Source organism: Rissa tridactyla, chromosome 5 (assembly GCF_028500815.1).
Source record: "Rissa tridactyla isolate bRisTri1 chromosome 5, bRisTri1.patW.cur.20221130, whole genome shotgun sequence".
Classification (NCBI taxonomy): domain Eukaryota; kingdom Metazoa; phylum Chordata; class Aves; order Charadriiformes; family Laridae; genus Rissa; species Rissa tridactyla.
Window position 1 is genome coordinate 32,215,066 of NC_071470.1, and position 21,254 is coordinate 32,236,319.

The window sequence follows — 21,254 nt, forward strand, 5'->3', positions numbered from 1 at the left end:
TCCATCTGGTCCTTTACTGCTGAGTGTGGCCAGCAGCAGATGCTTCAGAAGGAAGGTGTAAGATTTGTAGTAGGATAGCCTGTCTGTCTGCAGATTTTCATCTTGCACTGATTGTGGGAACAAGTCTAAGTTCTGAAACAGAACATTTAAAAGTCTCCCCCCAAAATCATTGTATGTCATCATTTCTAACTGTTCTTGAAATCCATACAAGAGTTTGTTACATGAGCAACCATTCTGGCTTTTTCTGGCAATGTGTTTCATTACACACCTTTTAAACCAATATTTTGTTTTATTAAATACAAATTTATTAAGTGTGAATTTCTCAAAATTTCGAGTCATTAAGTTATTGTTTTTCAGCTACAGAACGTAAAACATCTTTCCATTTGTTATTTTTTTCATATTAGCTCATTTATCTAATTTCAAAATGTCTTATTCTTTTTATCATTTTTTCCTAACCACTTAACAGGTTTTATGCTCTTTTGGGAATTTTTTTAAGCTTAACATAATGTACAAAGCTCTTAACCATGTAGTCTCCTATCTGCAGTTTTGAAGTCTCACGCTATGCTTTTACAGGTTTCAAATTCAAAATGAAAAAATGTAATGTTACTAGTTGGATGATTATTTTAGTCATCAAAAAAGGGGATGACATAGGATGACAGATGAGGATATTAATATTTGGGATTTAAAATCTGATACCGTTGTATCCAAAAATGGTATTAATTTCAATGATCAAGGACATAGTGCTTTTTTAAATAAGAAGAAAATGAAGTGTGAATAGAAAATGACCTGGTTTTTTAAAGTATTTCTAAATGTTTATTGTGATATCAAGTAATCATTAATACCCTTTTTAAAGTGGCATGCTTTTAGTAACTTTTCTTATGTTTATACATTTTTATTGTACCTATGTAAAAACTTAACATTGTCTTATGCTCTTAAGTAATGTAATATAGGATTTTTTTGAAGTTTAACTAGAATTTTTACTCAAACAAATAAGCAATGGTGGATTTCAAATAAGTCATATTTTTGCTCCTTCTCCAAAGAGAATCCTTTAGCTTAGGAAATCTCTTGTTCAGTTATGATTTAATTCTCAGCATGTCTTCGAATTAGAAATAAAAAGTGTAATTTTTCATGGAAATTTTACACTTGAGTACTCTAGTTCAGACAACCTGATGGTGCCACAGCGTTTTTTTTTCTGAAGATGTAGAGCTAACCAACAGGAAGCATCTTAAAACTATTTTAGAACCAGGCTGACAGCCTGGTTCTTAGTCAGAATAAGATGCCTCTAATTCCATATAGAATCATAGAATCGATTAGGTTGGAAAAGACCCTTAAGATCATTGAGTCCAGCTGTATTATGCATAACACTCGGACCCTCTTATTTAAAGCTTCACAGTTACCCAATTTTAAACCTTATTTTTATTTATTTTCTGTTCAAACTCTTAAATCAGCCAACTCAATGTAATATGTGAGCTCCTCTCAGATATTCTTTAAGCAATATATTTAGCACCTTACACGTGTGGCTTACCCTGTCTCATTCCCTTTCTTCGTGCTGCTTGTGCTTAGTTAGATCTCCCATGGGAGTGTCAGGGGCTGTGGTGAGGAAGTGAATAGAGACAGTAATTGAGATTAAGGTGAGTTTTGAGAGATCTGGAAGGGGCATGTGGTGGGTCCAAATTGCCTGCTACCAAACAATGGAGTAAATTAATTGACAGTTAGTCTGTAGGAATTCATTGATGGTTTATATTTCATATTATCTTTGTGCAGACAAGTCTGGAAAACTAGACAATGTTATGCCTTTGAAGTGTTGTTAACAGCAGTAAAAATTTCCCTGGTGGTAGAAAAATGTATCACAAAAATGTGAAGAGGGCTATTCTATGTCTAACTTCAGGTATCCAATGCAGGTAGCTTTTTCAGGAGGTGGCACCCCTGCAAAATTAATGCATAGAGTTGGGGTTTTCCAGATGTCCATTCAGAATATCTAAGTCAGACCCTACCTTAGTCCTTTGACAACAGGAGGAGCAAGAATTTAATTAGTTTCAGTATCTCTTGGCACATTGTAATGGCCTGAAACACTGCAAATGGCTGTTAAAAAACAGCTTCTGAGAAAGACTTATGATGATCTTGTCTTTTTTTCCCCTACCCTACACTGGCCTCTTCTATGGGATATTCCTACAATCGAGTCTGCAGCATGTCATACAACAGCGCTCTTGTTTGCAGTTTAGACAAAATGTTGTTTCCTTTAATGGTAAAGAAATACAGTTGCTCACCAATAAGGTAATAGCTGTTTTGTTGAAGTCAGTTCAATAGTGTACTTATTTCTGGGCAACGCATTTGAAGTAGTCATGGAAAAAGGTGCAATTCTATACTTTAGAAGAGAGAGGTCCAGATCTGGAATATATTGTTTTACAGTTAACAAACAAAATCTCATTTGTTCTTATATTAGACAAACTGGCCTGATACTAGGAAAAAATATACTCTAAGGAGGCAATATGACTTCATAAATAGAATACTATGAAAAAGAATCTCTTGATGGCAGTTTAAATTGTTTTGGCACATATAAGTCAATGATGTCATTATGATATAGTAATGATAACTGGGTGGATCTATTGAAGGCCTGAGGAGTTTAGTCTCTGTGTTGTTTCATAGGAAACTGGAAGAATGATGACTCTAGTGTTGAAGAGAATGAAAAAGATTTTCTTTTTAAAATTGTATAGTGCAGCATAATAGTTTAAGAAAGATGTTGTGTGCTGAGCACGCTAAACTGATGTCAAAAGCCAAGTTCGGACTGGCAATCACAGAAATACTTCTGCATTTGAAGGTGCAGGTTGTAGCAGTATCTCCATGCCACGCCACAGTCATACTTGGGTCTAGGTCACGTTTCTCAGTAAAAGAAATCATGTGTGTACTCATCAAAAACTATGCCTAATCTGCAGGCAATCAAGAAAATAGTTAATAAAATATTAGCTTGTAAATCAAATGTATTCTTTTCATCCGTAGAACAAGAAAAATACTAGTCTCTGCCTGGTTTGCAGTTTCTACTCTAGTTTACCATACCTTTTAGCAAGAGATAATGAGAGGAGCTTGCTATTTCACTATTCCATCAAAGTGAAGATGATTCAATTCAGCTATTAAGCAGAAGTGTAGGGTATTTTCAAACTTCTTTTACTCAAGGTGTGCAATGGGTGGGTGGGTGCATGCACTGGAATGGTGAAAGCTATGAGTTTTGAATGTATAAATTGCTTTGATTTTTTCTTTCATCTGTATTGATGTCAAATTGAAGGCTTCCTTCTGTGGAACAGTATATTGCATGCAAGTATTATTAATTTAACAACCCTGAAAAAAATGCAGGTGGCCTCATACTGTAAACCTGTGAGAGCAGAACCCATGAAGTTGATGTGAGATGGATAAGAAGAAGAGATAAGAGATCATAAAGAAAAAATCTAACTTGTTTGATGAACATTAAGGAGGAAGCAGCGTATATTATACCACTTCTCAGCATCAAGCTAGGAAATCATGTTTAATGTTAACTAAAACTTGTCCTTCCTTCAGAATAGAAGTGTATTAGAAGTACTTATTTCTTAGATCTCACATATCTGAGATAAATATTATCCCCATTTTGTAATTGAATGTGCACTGCTTAGCAGGAAAGTAACAGAGCTAGACAGAGAACCAGCAATGCTAACTTCTGGTTCTGTATTTTAGCAGACAGAATATTGTCCTGAAATTCAAATTAGTCACTAGATGTTTAAGATGGGGTAGATGTAATTCTGCAACTGTGCAGTGCCTCAGTTAACTGGCAATATAACCGAGCTGATAGGATGTGCTGTTCAGGATGATAAGCTTTGAGAAACAGGGTCCTTTAGCCCAGATGGAGAACCAAGCTAAAATAGCTGTGCTGCTTTTGGTAGATGAACTGGAGCACGTAGAGTTGTGTCAAGTCTATTGCGGTGTCCAGCCAGAAATTTTTAGTTCAGTTCACATTGCTTCCACTGGTTTTCTGGCTCATGTAAGGTAGCACTGATCTGTGGTCCAACCCTGCTCCTCCTGAACATGGTGTTACTTTTAGTGTGGAGATGAGGTGATCAGTTGATCCAATGCTGAATGGTTTTGAAAATCCAATTCTTTTTTCTCCATTCCTAAATCCTGATAAATTTATGATAAAATTTTTAATGTACATTGTGAGTTTTTTTAAGAAAGGATTTTTCCTTACCAAATATTCACAATATATGGCACTCTAATCCTCACTGAAGGCATGAGACACTGCTCTGGTACAAATAATAACCAGTCTATCACATTTTTATTGCACTGGTTTAATCAATGCAATTATTTTCACTTATTCCATTGATTCACAGTATATTCCTATTTAATTTTCATAGTTCTTTCTGTTTTATATCTTTTTACAAGTCATTTCAATGATTATGAGGAATCTCTTGCTTTAATTAATTTACTTGCATTAGAAATTATAACTTTTCATGTAACTGTATTCTCTTGCTACAGATGATCCTGGTCTTTTCATCTATTTCTTTTTGTATCCCGTGTCCCAATTTCCTATTAGAAATATGTTAATCTGTTTCACTCTGCTTCTGACTGTGTTGTAAGTGACTAATAATTTAAGATCTATTATTAGAGCTCACCACACTGTTAGTCAATGTCACATTGTAATTTAAGGCAGTGTGAAACTATCTTAGGATATTTTCCTGAAAGCTGTGAAAAGTTATAAGTAGTAACCATATTGACGTTTCAGCCATTTGTAAAGAATTATTTACTTGAATAAATACTAGGTGTTAAGAAAAGCGTACAATGGCCATTTAATTTAAATGTTATATAAAAATTGCAAAGCAATTTGGAAATAGGTGGTACAGTTTCATGACTTAAGACTCCCAGCTACAATATTTAAAGAAGTAAAAAATAAACCTAGTGGGAATACAGTCTAATCAGATATGCAGTATTTTTGCTTCCTGAGTGAGAACTACGCGCAGGGATTCTATGTGTTAAATTGTATCTATTCTGCCGTGGACTTGATTCAATCGAATACATTTATTTCCGTTGTGAAAGTACTTTTACACCCAAACCAACAATTTAGGCTGCTATTCCTGTAAGCACCGAACAATCAAGTCACAGTCCATATGCAAGAGACCTATTGATTTAGAACTAATACAGACAAAGGAAAACAAAGCAGCAGTATAAATTCATTACAAAACAGCTCTAACTGAAGAGCTCAGGTATGTGTAGGTGCGTGGCTTTCAAGATCTTACTGCTTTCAGCTGTACGCTCTGTCCTTAGGAAGGCAACCATCCAGAGGCAACAGATCAGGTTGTGTATGTATGCCTACATTTTCATTCCTCAGCCCACTTGTTTGACCGCATGAGGACACCTACTTTACACTTAAGTGAAAAGATTATATCCTGGAAAGGACTCAAGTCACTCAAGCCAACTAGGAGTTAATATTGGTATACCAGTGAGCCAAATACTCTTACTATTGACCTAATTTGCATTAGTAAAACCACCCATTTGCAACGACATTTATTCCAGCTCAACTTGAAAAAAACAAGCTATATTAACAAAACATAGCCTGTCTCTGTAATTTCTTGCAATTTTCTGCAAATTACATTGGTTTTAAGTAATACCTTGTCACATCATCAAATCCCTGAATGACATTTATAAGCTAGTAAGCACAGTTTGAATTTACGACCATGGCCTTTATGTTTTCAGAGTAAGTGGGGTGCCAATCCTTTTAACTCCATTAATGATTTTCTCATTTTCTTAGGATGTTTATTTTCACTTTAACATATCCATTGTGCAAGTGAGAATTAATGGATGATAAGAATGGAAAGCACTGTCAGAAATTTCTTGCATATGTTAAAGTCTCTGAAATTTTTCAGGTTAATTGCCCAGATTCATGATGAGTTGTTGTTTGAAGTAGAAGATTCTCAAATCCAGGAATTTTCAGGTAAATACAATCTCTCTTGCTCTTTCTCCCCCACTCCCTTTTTTCTCCCTATAACCCGTGATTTCTTAGAGGGTAAAGAATTAATGTAACAAGACGCAGCACATTGATTCTCTTGATTAAGGAAATGTATACTAAGCAGATTTTTCTGAATGTTTTCCACCACTGGCTCTTATGTAGATAAAACATGATATGCTCCTCATCTGGAGTTCATCAACGTGCTTATTTGTATTTAGTTTTCTTATCAAGATTCCCTCATCCAGTGTGTGAATCCTGTAAAGCTAAATAATTATACTTTCTCCAAGTTTTCATGGGGTTTTAGAAGGAAATAAACCAGCTTAAAAAGAATGGATTGGAAAGTAACTTCCTAAATACTTATGATTATGGCCTATTACATAAAGAATTATGAAATTATTAATGTAAGAATATAATTTACTGTAATTTCTAAGTTAGTTTACTGCTTTTTTATATTAAGAGAACTTTATGGTGGAACTTTCAAGGTAAAGGGTTAGTAAAAGTTCCTGCCTACATTTTTATCCTCTCATCTGGCTTACTTCCAGGCATTATTTCCTAAGCCAGAGTTTGTCTCAGCATCTGGTACAAATTTAGCTAGCAAACAAGGGCACATAGGAGGCTATTGGGTCTCTTCTCCAGAAAGTAGTGGATTTATTCCTTTAGGCACCAGCTGGTTATTCACAAACTTTGGTCTAGTTTGAAGCTCAAAAATACCTTTGGCTAAAACAATTAGCATAACGTGACAAATATTTTAAATGTACCAATACAAGAAATATCTTCCATTATAACCTAAACATCTAAGAAAAAATTAATTTCACCTTCCTGTGTTGTGTTCATTTAAAGAGTACAATTTGCCTTATTAGTCTCATTTCATCACTGATCCCTCTTGTGAGTATTAGATCATAATGAGAACATTAAACCTCCATCTAATAAAAACAAAGAACCTAGGAAATATTTAAATTCAATATATTGGGGGCATTGTAATGAATTAGGTTAACATATTAACATTTGATCTCTAAATACAGGAGTTCAAATCTGGTTTAAATTAGAAAAACACCATACAATGTATCAGAGATCGCAGTATCGACTCAGAAAAGGACAATGTCTAAAAGTGCCATAGTTTCAGAGTTAGAAAGTGTAGTATATCGAATGAGATCTGTAAGACAATAGAAGGGTTTTTATTGCCTTGTTTTACATCAATTTACATTAAGTATAGAGCTCAATATTATATCCAAAAGATAAAAATTATTCATGGTTGCTTATACATATAGAATATCACAGATTCTGCCCTCATCAGGTGAAATTCTGACCTCCTTTACTAGTGTGAATTTGTAGTAAATTCAGCAAAATCAATACTTTTCAAGTATAATGGAAAAAACCTCTAGCCATCGATGAATAATAGTAATAAATCATCCCACTATAGAAACATGGTGACTAGCGGCTTTTTTTCTGAAAACAGAAGAAGAGTCCAGTTGAAATACTCAAGATGTGTCTGCTCTACATACCACAGTGTAACTAGTTCGCATATCTCCATGTCTAGCTGCAGTGCGCAGAACAAACATGCCTGTAAATTCCTTGTTCTGCCTCAGAGCTATCAGCATGTAGTTGAAGATGCTAAGATGGCCTTTAGGAAACGGACCTGGGCGGTCTAGAGGTGTGAGATACCTTGGAAATTGTCATTGCACTTAACATAGGCTGCCAAGCTTGACTATTCAAGATCGAAGTTTGTTTCATTCTGCTGATTTAAGATTGTTTTCTATGTTTGTCTCTACTTTGCCCTAAGAGGCAAAGAAAAAAAGAAAATTCTACATTACAGTAACTTTCAGATATGCTCACCTCAGAACAGACGAGTGGTAAAATGTCTTTTCCTTAACACTAAAGACCAACCTAAGACATTAATTTCCTTCTTAATTTCTTCATTCATTCATTTTCTTCCCCTTTATTCATCACTGGTGAGGCCACACCTGGAGTACTGCATACAGTTCTGGGCTCCCCAGTACAAGAGAGGCATGGACAGACTGGAGAAAATCCAACAAGGACCACAAAGATGATGAAGGGACAGGAACATTTCTTCTATGAAGGAAGGCTGAGAGACCTGGGACTGTTCAGCCTGGAGAAGAGAAGGCTCAGGGGGGATCTTATTAATGCATGTACATACCTAAAGGGAGGGGGCATAGAGGACAGAGTCAGGATCTTTCCAGTGGTGCCCAGTGACAGGAAGTCAGGCAATGGGCACAAACTGAAATGCAGGAGGTTCTCTCTGAACATCAGGAACATTTTTAATGTGAGCGTGATCGAGCACTGGCACAGGTTGCCCAGAAAGGTTGTGGAGTCTCCGTCCTTGGAGATATTCAAAAGCCATCTGGACACTGTCCTGGGCAACTGGTTCTAGATGGCCCTGTTGAGCAGGGGAGGTTGGATGAGATCACCTCCAGAGATCCCTTCCAACCTCAACCATTCTGTGATTCTGTATTTTGCAAATAGTTCTGCTACTGGTAAAAGAACTAATCCAAGTTGTCTTAAAAGTGACGGAAGCTGGCTCTTCCTTCAGTGTCATTAACGAGGATTTTGCTTGACCTGAATACGCAGAGAAAGGGTGCATCTGCACTGGGATGTAACTTCCAGTCAGAAGTATGATGAAACAGATCTCTCCATTGTCCCCAGTCCATGGTGTGAACAGTTTTGGTTCACATCACAGAGCAGTCTAAGAGCAGTTGACCTAGATTCCTTTCGGATGAAACTAAATAGGATGACTCTTCTCTCCTAATCTTTTCCAATTATTTCAGGAGCTGCTAACTGAGGTAGCAAATTAGGTATGTGAGTTTTAAACCAAAGGAGTGTCAGTAGGATGTGTGCTCCTAGTTCACTTTAATGCTTTGAAAGTCCAAATTGGTTTTCATTCCTTTACCCAAAGTTCTTTCTCCCTTTTTTTTTTAAGTTCTTACTCTTCTTACTTTTATTTGCTGATATTCTTTAGCTGTCAGCTTTGTCTTTACATATCTAATGAGCTTTTGTCCATTCAGAAACTTTAAATTACAGAATCTGCTGACTTGCAGTTTCCAGTCTGCAGCTTAATGATCCAGAGAGAAATCTCAGTTGTACAGTCACAATGCTTGGAAAAGGGAAAGACGCGGACTTAAAGCTAAAGAGTAGTGTTTGATGTCTTTAAAGGACTGCAGTTCAGTGCTATGTTAGTCTCCTGCATTTAGTGTGATCCAAGAAGCACTGGTCTACTATTCAGCATGCTTGCATTCTGATTCCAGTCATGCTTCCAATCTACTTTTTCAGAAAAGCAACAACAAATATGTGTCTCAGTTTTCTTATTTGCAAAATAGATATGAAATCTTAAAGTACTTTAAGATTTATAAATTAAGAACATAAAGGTAAATAGTATTATTTCAATTAGATCGTAGCACAGAACATAAGCCTTCTCACCAATATTTCCCATATGGAAGTATCTCTTGCATTGTTTTATAATGGGGGAAGTAAAGGTTGGTGGCCGTCTAGGGCACAGTGATCATGAGATGATTGAGTTTTTGATTCTTGGAGAAACAAGGAGAGGCGTTAGTAAAACCGGCACCTTAGACTTCTGGAGGGCAAACTTTGACCTGTTCAGAAGACTGCTTGACAAAACCCCTTGGGAGGCTGCCCTGAAGGATATAGGAGCCCAGGAAGGCTGGACATACTTCAAGAGAGAAGTCTTAAAGGCACAGGAGGAGGCTGTCCCCGTGTGTCGAAAAACAAGTAGGTGGGGAAGGAGACCGGCCTGGCTAAATAGGGACATTTGGCTGGACCTCAAGAACAAAAGGACAGTCTATGACCTTTGGAAGAGGGGGCAGGTCTCTCATGAAGACTATATAAAGATGTAGTGAAGCCATGCAGGGAGAAAATTAGGAGAGCCAAAGTGCAGTTCGAGCTCAATCTAGCTACAGCCGTTAAGGATAACAAAAAATGTTTCTATAAATTCATTAACAACAAAAGGAGGATTAGGGAAAATCTCCCTCCCTTATTGGATGCAGAGGGAAACATAGTCACAAAGGCTGAGGAAAAGGCTGAGGTACTCAACATCTACTTTGCCTCGGTCTTTAGCAGTGGAACTAGCTGTTCCCTGGGCACCCAGCCTTGTGAGCTAGGAGACAGGGAGGGGAAGCCGAACAAGGTCATCACAGTTAAAGAGGAAATGATCGGTGACCTGCTACACTGTTTGGATGTACACAAGTGCACCCCCCCATAGAGGGACCGGATGGGTTATATCCAAGAGTGCTGAAAGAGTTGGCAGACATGCTCGCCAAGCCACTTTCCATTATTTACCTGAAGTCATGGCTAACCGGGGAGGTCCCAATGGACTGGAGGGTAGCAAATGTAGCACCCATCTACAAGAAAGGCAGAAAGGAGGATCCAGGAAACTATAGACCTGTCAGTCTGACCTCGGTGCCAGGGAAGGTCATGGAGCAGATCATCTTGAGTGCCATTACAAGTCATATAATGGACAATCAGGGGATCAGGCCTAGTCAGCATGGGTTTATGAAAGACAGGTCCTGCCTGATGAACCTGATCTCCTTCTATGACAAGATGACCAGATTATTGGATAAGGGAAAGGCTGTGGACGTTGTCTACCTAGACTTTTGAAAAGCATTTGACACTGTTCCCCATAGAATTCTCATGGAAAAACTGGCTGATCAAGGCCCGGATGAGCATGCAGTCTGCTGGATCAAGCACTGGCTGGATGGACAGTGACTGGCCACCAGTGGTGTTCCTCAGGGCTCAGTGTTGGGACCATTTCTGTTTAATGTCTTTATTGATGATCTTGATAAGTATATAGAGTGTATCATCAGTAAGTTTGCAGATGACACCAAGTTAAGCGGGAGTGTTGATCTACATGAGGATAGGGAGGCTCTGCAGAGAGACTTGGATAGATTGGATTGATGGGCCAATGCTGATGGAATGAGCTTCAACAAGGCCAAGTGCCAGGTCCTGCACTTGGGCCACAACAGCCCCATGCATCGCTACAGGCTTGGGGAAGTGTGGCTGGTGAGCTGCCTGGCAGAAAAGGACCTGGGGGTTCTAATTGACGAGCGGCTGAACATGAGCCAGCAGTGTGCCCAGGTGGCCAAGAGGGCCAATGGCATCCTGGCTTGTATTAGAAATAGTGTGACCAGCAGAAGGAGGGAGGTGATTGTCCCCCTGTACTCAGCACTGGTGAGGCCACACCTTGAGTATTGTGTCCAGTTCTGGGCACCTCAATACAAGAGAGATATCGAGGTGCTGGAGCGAGTGCAGAGGAGGGCAATGAAGCTGGTGAAGGGCCTGGAGAATAAATCTTATGAGGAGCGATTGAAGGAGCTGGGACTGTTTAGTTTGAGGAAGAGGAGGCTGAGGGGAGACCGCATCACTCTCTACAACTACTTGAAAGGACACTGTAGAGAGGTTGGTGCTGGTCTCTTCTCACAGGTAATTAGCGATAGAACAAGAGGGAATGGGTTCAAGCTGCAGCAGGGTAGGTTTAGGCTGGACATTAGGAAAAAATTCTTCACAGAAAGAGTGGTTAGACACTGGAATAGGCTGCCCAGGGAGGTGGTGGAGCCACCGTCCCTTAATGTGTTTAAGAGTCGTTTAGATGTGGCGTTAGGGGATATGGTGTAGGGGAGAACTTTGTAGAGTGGAGTCGATGGTTGGACTTGATGATCCCAAGGGTCTTTTCCAACCTAACTGATTCTATGATTCTATAACATTAAAATGTCTATTTGCTTCTAAGACTCTTCTGAGTGTAGGCTGAGAAATGCCACAAGGCAGTCATAGTGCTGGTACTTTCTCTATTCCTGCTTAGGACTTCACAGGCCACAATAAGAATTTTCAGTACTTTTTCAGTATACAGAAATCCAATTTATAATGCACCTAATAGTCTATGCCCAACAGATTATTTTGAATCTTTTGAATTTGATAAACAAGGGGCAAGCTATATGGTGTTCTTTTTTCCTAATATCTACTTTTGCACAAAATACTGCAAGTAACTTAAGTTAGATGTTGTCTGTATGTCGGCAGAATACGTTCTTCAAACATAATCCATCACCCGGTTTTATAATGTGCATACGGTTCACTCTGAATGGACAAGGCAAAACATCATTTATTTATAACAAGGCTTTGAGTGTCCAAGCTTTGACATACTTTGAAATACAATGAAGCACATACTACTCTGAACAGTGTAATTTTCAACAAAGATATGGCATATAATTTGCCTCAATTCTCTGTTTAGGGCAAGAACAAGACAGCAAAAGAGCTTTTTAAAACTCCTCATTTTCTATTAGAGGGTGCCTGGAAATATAAAATAAAAACATTTGTCAGAAATAGGTTTGCTTTTGGCAGAAGACTGTCAGCTTTACCATCAATAATCTGCCTAGTTTCTAGCCAGCTTGCCTGTCTGGCTTCCTCACATCCTGAGCTCTCCAGCAGCCCAGGAAGCAGAAAGGCAGATGATATTTTGGGAATGCCAAATACTGGTCTCTGAGAGAGCTCAGCATCTCTGAGTTCTGAAGTCTGTGTAATCAAGTACACAGACTGTTCCCACATCAAACTGTGAGTCTGTCTAGGGGCTCTGGAAGAGTATTCAGGAATTGCAGAACCCCATTTTTCATTTTGTGGAGACTATTTCTGAGACTACCTCTCCACGCTCTGTTTGAAATGCCTCTTTGCCCTTGGATTATAGTGAATATATTACTGCTAAAAGGGGGTGAAGAAATGCAGAATAATTTTTTTTTTTTTACACTACAGATATACTTGTAGTTACAACTGTAAGATCTGGGTTTTGATGTGTATTCCATATATACCTGGTGGATTTGAAAGGTGAACTTTGCCAGCGGTGATTACTATGGATTGTTCCTTGTCACTATGCTTGCTTAATTGCATCCATTAGTGAGAAGAATAATTAAATGAAAGACACTTGGTACTTGAAATAACGTATTTTTGTAGAAATATGTGTATTCCATTACTTTGCGTTGAATATCACAGTGCATTAGGGCAATTTTTAAAGGTAGGTTTTTTTAGAACTCATTTGTAATCATACATTATTGATAGAATTAAAGAAGTTAATTTCTGCATCGGTTCTTATTTTCGGTACATATAAAACATACAGTTCTAGACAATTTTTCTGATTTTTTTACCAGGTATAAAATATTTCAGCTGAAATGATTACTTTAAGCATAAGAACACTGAAAGGACCAGTCTAAGAAAAAAAAATCAGAATAAACTAAGCGTATTTATTTTGATATTAAGATAAATTAAGATTATTGCTACCTAAAGAACAGTAGCTCAGATTTTTTTAAAATCTGCCAATACAAATTTTTGGCTTGTGTGCAAATTCCATGAAATTTCATTTTATTCTGCACTTAATGGGTACTGAGGCAGCTGCATAAAAAAGTGGACATGTTCAAAAAGGGACTCAAGTAACAGAAAAACAAAAGAATGAACTGGTCATCACAAGTTATTGACATTTTCTGTTCTCTGAGCTGCCTTTTTCTAACTTGAAAAACACTAGTGCATAAACTAAAGATGCCTCCAGATAGCTTTCAGTTTGCAAAAATCCCTATTCCATAGATCATATGCCTGGCCAGCTTTGACATCTTTCTGGACTCATAATTTCATAGGTGAGTGAGCTTGAAAAATGTCTTCAGTTCAATAGGGACAAATAAGCTTTTGTTCCACAGCAGGCATGCGTGTCTTTTCTTTGCTCCTATTCACAACACTTTCAATAAGCATATTTATTCTGGTCAGTATCAAGAAAATCTAAAATATGTTAAAACATCTGTTAATATTTTGGTTCATCTATGATCTCTTCACTTTACTGTCACCAATTTTTTTTATACATAATATTTTAACATTACATATTTAGCACTTACAAAGCATTCCAGGATGAGTATAATCAACAAATCTCGTAATTGCTGACTGTGGGTTTTGAGAGAAAAGTTGCAAAGGTTGGGAGAACAGCATTTTACAGATGCTATTGCAGTATATGGCTGGCTGCAAAAGAACATTTTAGAATTAATAATTTATGTGCCCTAGATATACTAGATTCTTGACTGAACAGAAATAATCATTATCCCCAAAGCCTCCAATCTAAATCTGTAAAAAGAAACAAAATAAGGAGTGGTAGAGACAGATCTATTTAAACATTATGGTCACTTTTGTGAGTGATAACACTCTTATAATGTCTATGAGATAAAGAAGAGACAGTTGTGTATGTCTGGATTGCTTGTTTTGAGCCTTGAGAAAAAGGAGAGTTTTCAAGATTTGAGAGAGTAGGGGGAGAATCAGATATTATATACATAGGACTAAAGGGGACCTCTCCTGTGATTACATACCACCATGCCATATGGTCTCTTTTATAAATTATCATCTCCATATGAAAAATTACTCCCACTGGGAGACTGTTCCAGAATTTCATCTCTCCAAAATCTAGAACTTTAAATTTCCAGCCTAAATGTATTCAGCCAGTTTACCTATTTATTTTTGTGCAGACTGTCATTTTGTTTAAATTCTTCCTTCTTTACTGTCTTACCGGACTACTGAACAGGAATGGTAATCCAGATGCTTTTTTTTTTTTGATATTTCTGTTGTCATTATATATTTATTATTTCATTCAAAATCTGTTGTAAAGTAGATGTAGGCAAATCTTTTGGATGCTTGCAAAGGTATGATTTCAAAAAGCTGAAATGCAGGCAAAACAACTTCAGATTGCTTGAAATGAATGGTTTTACTATGCCACCCACTAAACTCTGGGAAGAGATGAAGAAGTCAATGTGACATGAGAAAGAGAACAGAGTGCCAAACTGACATGGAAAAAAATAATGAAGAAAATGGAGCAAACCATGGAGAGGTTTTTAATGGGTTGTCAAAGTGAACGAGGAACCATTAGGTTTGTTCACTGATGTGGCCACTTTAATCTGTACTTTTTAAAATTAAAGAGCAGTTAAGAACGCAGCAGAATTCTGATCGTGTCAGATGCCTTAAAGCGAAAACTGTGTGAACCAACAGGGAAAGGTGTTGCAATCATCGCTGCCGTCATGAATCCCCTTTTGGGGATAACAGTTATATGGGAGAGAACTAGACAAATTCAGAGGTCTAGAGAACTAGGGGAAAACTAGTCCAACTCAGTGCATATGCAGACAGCACCCTTTATCATACTGCTCACATCTTTCAACCCATGAATTGGTGCCACTTACTTGTGCTCCATCTTTTGTTGTCCATTGGAGCTCTATTTGTCAAAAAGGCCTATTCCTCCCATTGCCCTGATGCTCTATTGCTGTTTATTTGTCTAACAGCTCAAAAAATGTTAAGTGCCCTTCATAAGTGCTTGGTGGAACATACAGAGCTGAGTGATTCTGCATGAGAAGTGCAGAATCCAGTTGTTATGCTTTCACAAAAGCTTTGTGCAGTTGTAGCCTGGTAGGGAGCTTACCGATGGAAAAAATGTTTACCCAGGGACTGACTGGCAATGCTCTTAGCCTTCTGACAGCATGCCACCTGGTTGGAGCGCCCCGACGTCTGCTGTATTGCTGAGTCCTGGAGCTGGCAGCTTGTTTAAATTTAGAGTGGGCTTCTCAAGACGGAGGCAGTCCAACACTCCTCTATTCATAGCCATGTTGACTTGGATTGGATTTTAAATGGATAATTATTTAGGCCAGCACTTCCCCTTTCACAATCTGTGGTTGCAATATTTGTTTCTGCTCTCCAAAAACAGTGCTATGTCCTACAATGGACCATAAGCTACCTCAAATGAGGTAAGAAGAAGCAAATATATAGGTGTAGCTGTACATAGATGTGTCAACAAATGTCTCAGCTTCCTCAGCCTTGGCACTTCAGCTGCTGATCTTTTGAGTTACTGCATAATTCGGACTTCATGGAAAATCTTATGACAGCTCATTAGCACGTAAGTCTGAGTGAGCCAGCAGAGTCTGAGCACTCCACTTCTGTTTAGGCAGAAACTAGTTATCCTCATCATTATTTTCAAGCCAGCCTCAGTGTCACCGATGTGACACAAAACATTACATACCATTCTTCACTGTTGGCATCATTAGAAAAGGTTTCAGCAGCAACCAGAGTAGCAACCATACACAGCTTCTTAGAGTTCTTGTCGTTCCTTTGCGTCTAACCTCAACTGCAAAAGAACCGTGATGTGCATCAAGGGATAACTTCAAAGAAAGCTTCTAAGTAATCATATGGGTTTTGGTCTAGCAGTTAGCACCATGTATTGCATACCTTGATATTTCTCAGTTCTGTAAGGCACATGACAAGACACGTTATTTAGTTAGCCATCCTGTACGAGCAATGGAGGTTGCTCAAGAACTTTTGTTCTGGGGCTGCCTGGTATTCCTATTTCACTTTCACTAGCCAAAATTTATCCATGGAATGTCTCTGATTTTTATTAGAACCATATTGTGTTGCAGCAGCAATCTTTGTCAAGCAAAGCACTAATTGGCACGACCAAGGATGACAAATCTGGTCCCAAATGATTGATTTGGAATAATTATAGATGCATTTTCACAGTAATACTGAGCATAGTGTTACGACATGATGAGTTGTTAAGTTACATAAATCGTACTGAAGTTTAATTGTTTAGATTCTTGATAGCTCCACTATCCCACAGGGAAGGTTTTTTTTTAAATTTGGCCCTGATGTTTTTACTTTGAAGAATAAGATATTTTAGACAGTTCAGACATCTAGTATTTTTTTTTCTAGCTTTTTTTTTTTAGATTGAGTTTTACAGCTGCATGAGAAAATTAAAATATATAAAATGTCACCAGAGTTAAGAGTACTGAACTTGAAAGCTGAGAAATACAGCACTCAGACATGCTGTACCTCTATGTAAAATATATTAGTGCTGTAATTCTGTATTTATGGGATATATAAGTTAAATAATTATCCAAATTTCACCTAAAATTCAATTTAAAATAAGGAATTGAACCTTCCACAAGAAATAAAATTTAACTTTAAAAAAAAATTGAAAAAATCGTAAATGGTTAAAATTTTTTTATGTAGAAATGCAAGTATTGTGTAACAGAATATAAAGCATGTGATTTTTTTTTTTTTCTATATAACAATTCTACCATGGAAAACAATGATGTAGTTTTTCAAATTTACCTTACAGTACTGGTAAAAAGAACAATGGAGTCCCTGCAGCAAACAACTGCCTTGGAAGTGCCACTAAAGGTAGGGACAATTCTGAATTTCCATTACCATCTCGGCCATTCTTACTTAGCTTTGTATGTTATCGTCATCGTATTAAGAATCTAGAGACAAGTATTTTGCCTTTCACTTCAATAGCATCATTTTCATATTTGCGGATAATTGCTTTTTTAAATTACTATAAAAATTCTAAAGGAAAATAACTGAAAGAAACTCAACCTCCATTTTGGAAAGTGTGATTATCATCTACTCTTTCTTTTAGCAATGCAGTATGGTAATTTCAAAATCTATTTCTTTCATTGCGATGAAATTTCTGTTGGGTGTGGTAGAGTGAGAAATATGTGCCTTTAATAGGCTTTCTAAATGTGCCAGGCATTCATTACTGCTGAAAAATTATTGCAAAAGATCTTTCTTCAGTAATTTTCACTTAGAAAATTGGTCTTTTTAACATTTTCGTGTGGATGCCTAACATATAAAGCAGACAAAATCATTGGTCATTGTTTAAAGTATAGGACATCATCTACCAGAACAAGAGCTGTAAAAACTGAGTAGCTAGCTCCACAGCTATTGTATTTATCTGTGTATTGGACCTAATTGTAATTATTTTATAAAGTAATGGTATTTTTCTCTCTACAAGTCTGGTACCCTTCGCCCTAGCCTACTGCTCAGCTTTTGTTGCTCAATAAAGGACTATAGTTCCTTGGAACCCCTAAACTGATTAAATGAGCAACAATCCAAAGGTTTCCACTTTCCTGAGAAGCAGAGTATTTGGTGTTACCATATTACTCATTCAGCAGTATTACCGAATAAGATTTGGGGGCAGAAAAAGGTTTATTCTATTTATTTCAGAAATGGTTACAACATACAGACTTGCACTAAAGGCAGTTGTTGAAAAAGAAAACTACTGGATCAGTTTTAGCTTCTATTTCTTCCTCCAGATCTTCTATATCTATTTCAGCATCTCAGCCACTTCGGGAGGCTTTCTCTGGAGGTCTTGCAGTTACATATTTCTGGGTCTTTATGGAGCCCGTCTTTCCCACAAAAGCTGAGAGGAGAGAATGAGGGGTATCTGAGATCTAAATTACTCTTTCTCCTTCCTATGCTGGATCCCTCCCCATTGCTGTTCACTTAACCTTTGTAAGACCTCGCACTCCTATTTACCAGATGTGGTAAAGTGAGACCTTTTGGCCATACTGGGATTATACATTTCTTGCACTGACACTCCCAAGCTTTATAAGCTGCATTTCTACAGGTTGCTTACATTGTACATGTGTGCTTGCCTAGCTTCTTTTGTTACAAATTCCTGGAAAAAAGAACCAGGTAGACTACATCTGAATATTTTTAGTGACAGTATTAGACACCTGGCAGTTGTGCTGCTGTAGGGTTCATTAAAATAATCAAATATGGTATTATTGACAGTATATAAAGTTAATAGCAACACTGTAGTCCTTCCTTGATAGTTTTAGGAGACTCTTTTTGATGACTTTGTCAGAGACAACATACTTCATGCTTTGCCTGAGGAAGTCATTGCCATGAAATAAAATATGAACAATTTAATAGGTTTCTGAGACAGACAAATGTTTACATGGTTAATGAGAGTGTTCATATTTACATGGGCAGAATATCATTTTAGTGTTACATATTTCAGACTAACCACTAACTGGCAGAAGGTTTTAATGTCCTGTGGACAAAATGGGACACACCATCTTAGTGTGAAACACACAGTTTCTTTCACATCTGTCTAGGGTATCTGCTATCATACCCTGACAAATTCATCTCAATGCATTAGCAAATAGATTCAATATGTCATTCCTATGAGAACAGCAATTCTCTGTTAAATGACAGCTACGTTTTATTAGGTGGAAAGAAACACGTTCTTGGACAATAGGTAGTTTTCTGGGGGTTTCAAAGATTAGGTCTTTTTAATAGGCAGTAGAAGTATTTGGAGATACATGTTTTATTACCCTTGTTTTGGTCTTCTTTTCCTGAGCAAGTTACTGAAGGAGTCATGACATACTTTTACTCCTATTGCACATTAGATTATGTGCATCATGAAGAGACTTCATATTCCTCTGAAGCATCATGAATGGATCGATGGCAGAGGCCAGATAGAAAAGTACCAACAGCTTGATCTCAGAGAAGAAATTGAGAGTGATCTTTTAAAAAAAGATCTGTGTTTTTGTTCATGTTGTTTACCCTTCTATACAGTAAGAATATGTCTTTTAGGATTAGAGATGTTGAAGATGAAAAGATTTTTTGTGAAACGCCCCTCTTGTTCTTCACACACTTGCTTCAACTAAATATGTATTAAGTGCTCTGTTAATATGAATATTATTTTTTAATATGGAGGAAAAATGTCACTAAAGTAGGGCACACATATAGTCTTAATGGGGAGAGATTTCCTTCTCCTCTTTGAGGAAAAGGATGCTTTATCTTTGAAGTAGCTGCTTTTCCAAAATATAGTCCTTGCTAATGAGGCACCTTTCATGTCAGAAAATCTACTGTGTAACAAAGCACCAGTAACTGCAAAGCAAACTGAAATAAAACCAAAGCAACAACAAAAATAACCCAGAACTGGAAAACCGGATGGTAAAATAAACCTAGTATCTTTGTGCATTGCTGACAAAATTGATGATTATAAACACTCTGATTTTGTGGCTCTTTTGAAAAGTGTAAGAAGATTAATTTTGTTTTATCATATTCCATGCAGTTCAATAATATGTATTTGCAATTTCAAAACTGAAGGTTGGTCTTAATTGTTACGGTATTTTAATCAAAATTTTAGTGATAATTAAGTATCAATAGATATGAAGAACATTTCATATTGGATAGGTATGCAATCTAGAGCAGTATCAACATCCAAAGGGAAAAGCAAAAATAGTAATCTTGCTATATGCGATGTGTTTGTTTGTTTAAATTTTCATTTTTTTTCCTGACAGGTTCCCTTGAAAGTGATTCTTACCACTGGGAAATCATGGGGGTGTATGACAGAATTGCAGGAGATGTAAAGCAGTCATCGGGGATGTTATTCAGTACCCATACACCTCATTGGCCTATGCTGATTCCTCACTGAATCACTAGGCAACAGCGCTGCTGGATCTTTCATAAGCACCTAATACTCTGCATGTGAATTTTTTTACTTCATTTTGTCTGTAGCCCTAGGCAACAGCAGTGAGATAAAACTGGTTTTTACCAGTTCATTGTGTTTCCTTTAGCCAAGGTAACCAGCAGGGAGCTGCTTTTGTTCAGAGCTAAATTACTACATGTAAGAAATGAAGCAAGACAATATTAACCCTTTGGGAACATGGCAAATATATTTGAGTTAGATAAATGTTTAGAGTTTACTGTTAAATATTTTGTGAAGTGCTTGTGTAAAAATACTTCTGATCTGGCAGTATTTGGACTGTATCAGCAAGTTGTGTTCAGCTGCTTTTATATTTTGCGAGTAGAAGCTGGCTGCTTGGTTTGCATCACGTATTAAATGTCATATTCCACAGACTTAGAAAAAGAGTTCTTTGGAAGTAAAGGTTCTCCACCTTAATTGATATTTAGGATTTTGGAACAAAACAGGTAAACAAAACTGCATGCCTTAATGCATTAAAAATAACCACATTGTTGTCAATTCAATTGATTTCAAACTCAGTTTGTACACTGTAGCCTTAGCATACTTTTGAGGAAGTATTATAGTTTTGCCTAATCTATTATTTTTATTACTGATGTATTGCTAAATATTGTTTAGGTAAATTTTCGGATCCAGCCTTATACTTTTTAGGATTCAGGTTTCTACTTTAATGTTTGGATTTGTTATTGATATTTTGCTTTTCTGTAGAGTTTATTCTTTAAATGAGTTTGTTTCATAACATTACTGTTGCCAAACTCTGCCTCCATGCTTGTGGAATATGAAACTGTCCTCAAAGTCTACTAATTATTTAGAAGTTGAAGTCAAGCACAAAACTTCTAAGATGTGTTCAGTATCTTTCAGCATTAGACCTCAAATGATCAAAGTAATATAATTTAAATTTTAAAAGTGTATAGTTACAGAGATTTTGCAGCAGTTTTAATTTGTATCATTAAACAATTTTGCATTTTGCTTAGAGGCATTAAACTATTAAAC

At 37.1% G+C, this 21,254-nt stretch overlaps 1 protein-coding gene across 1 annotated transcript in view; it reads left to right on the forward strand.

Annotated features, from left to right (window-relative positions):
• Window positions 1-20,148, forward strand: part of POLN (DNA polymerase nu) — a 110,139-nt gene extending 89,991 nt beyond the window's left edge. Inside the window, exons 23-25 of the mRNA XM_054203011.1 lie at window positions 5,883-5,950; window positions 17,103-17,164; window positions 20,080-20,148. Of these exons, the coding sequence (XP_054058986.1) occupies window positions 5,883-5,950; window positions 17,103-17,164; window positions 20,080-20,148 (199 nt within the window). The remainder of the gene's footprint in view (window positions 1-5,882; window positions 5,951-17,102; window positions 17,165-20,079) is intronic.
• The last annotated feature ends 1,106 nt before the right edge of the window (window positions 20,149-21,254 follow it).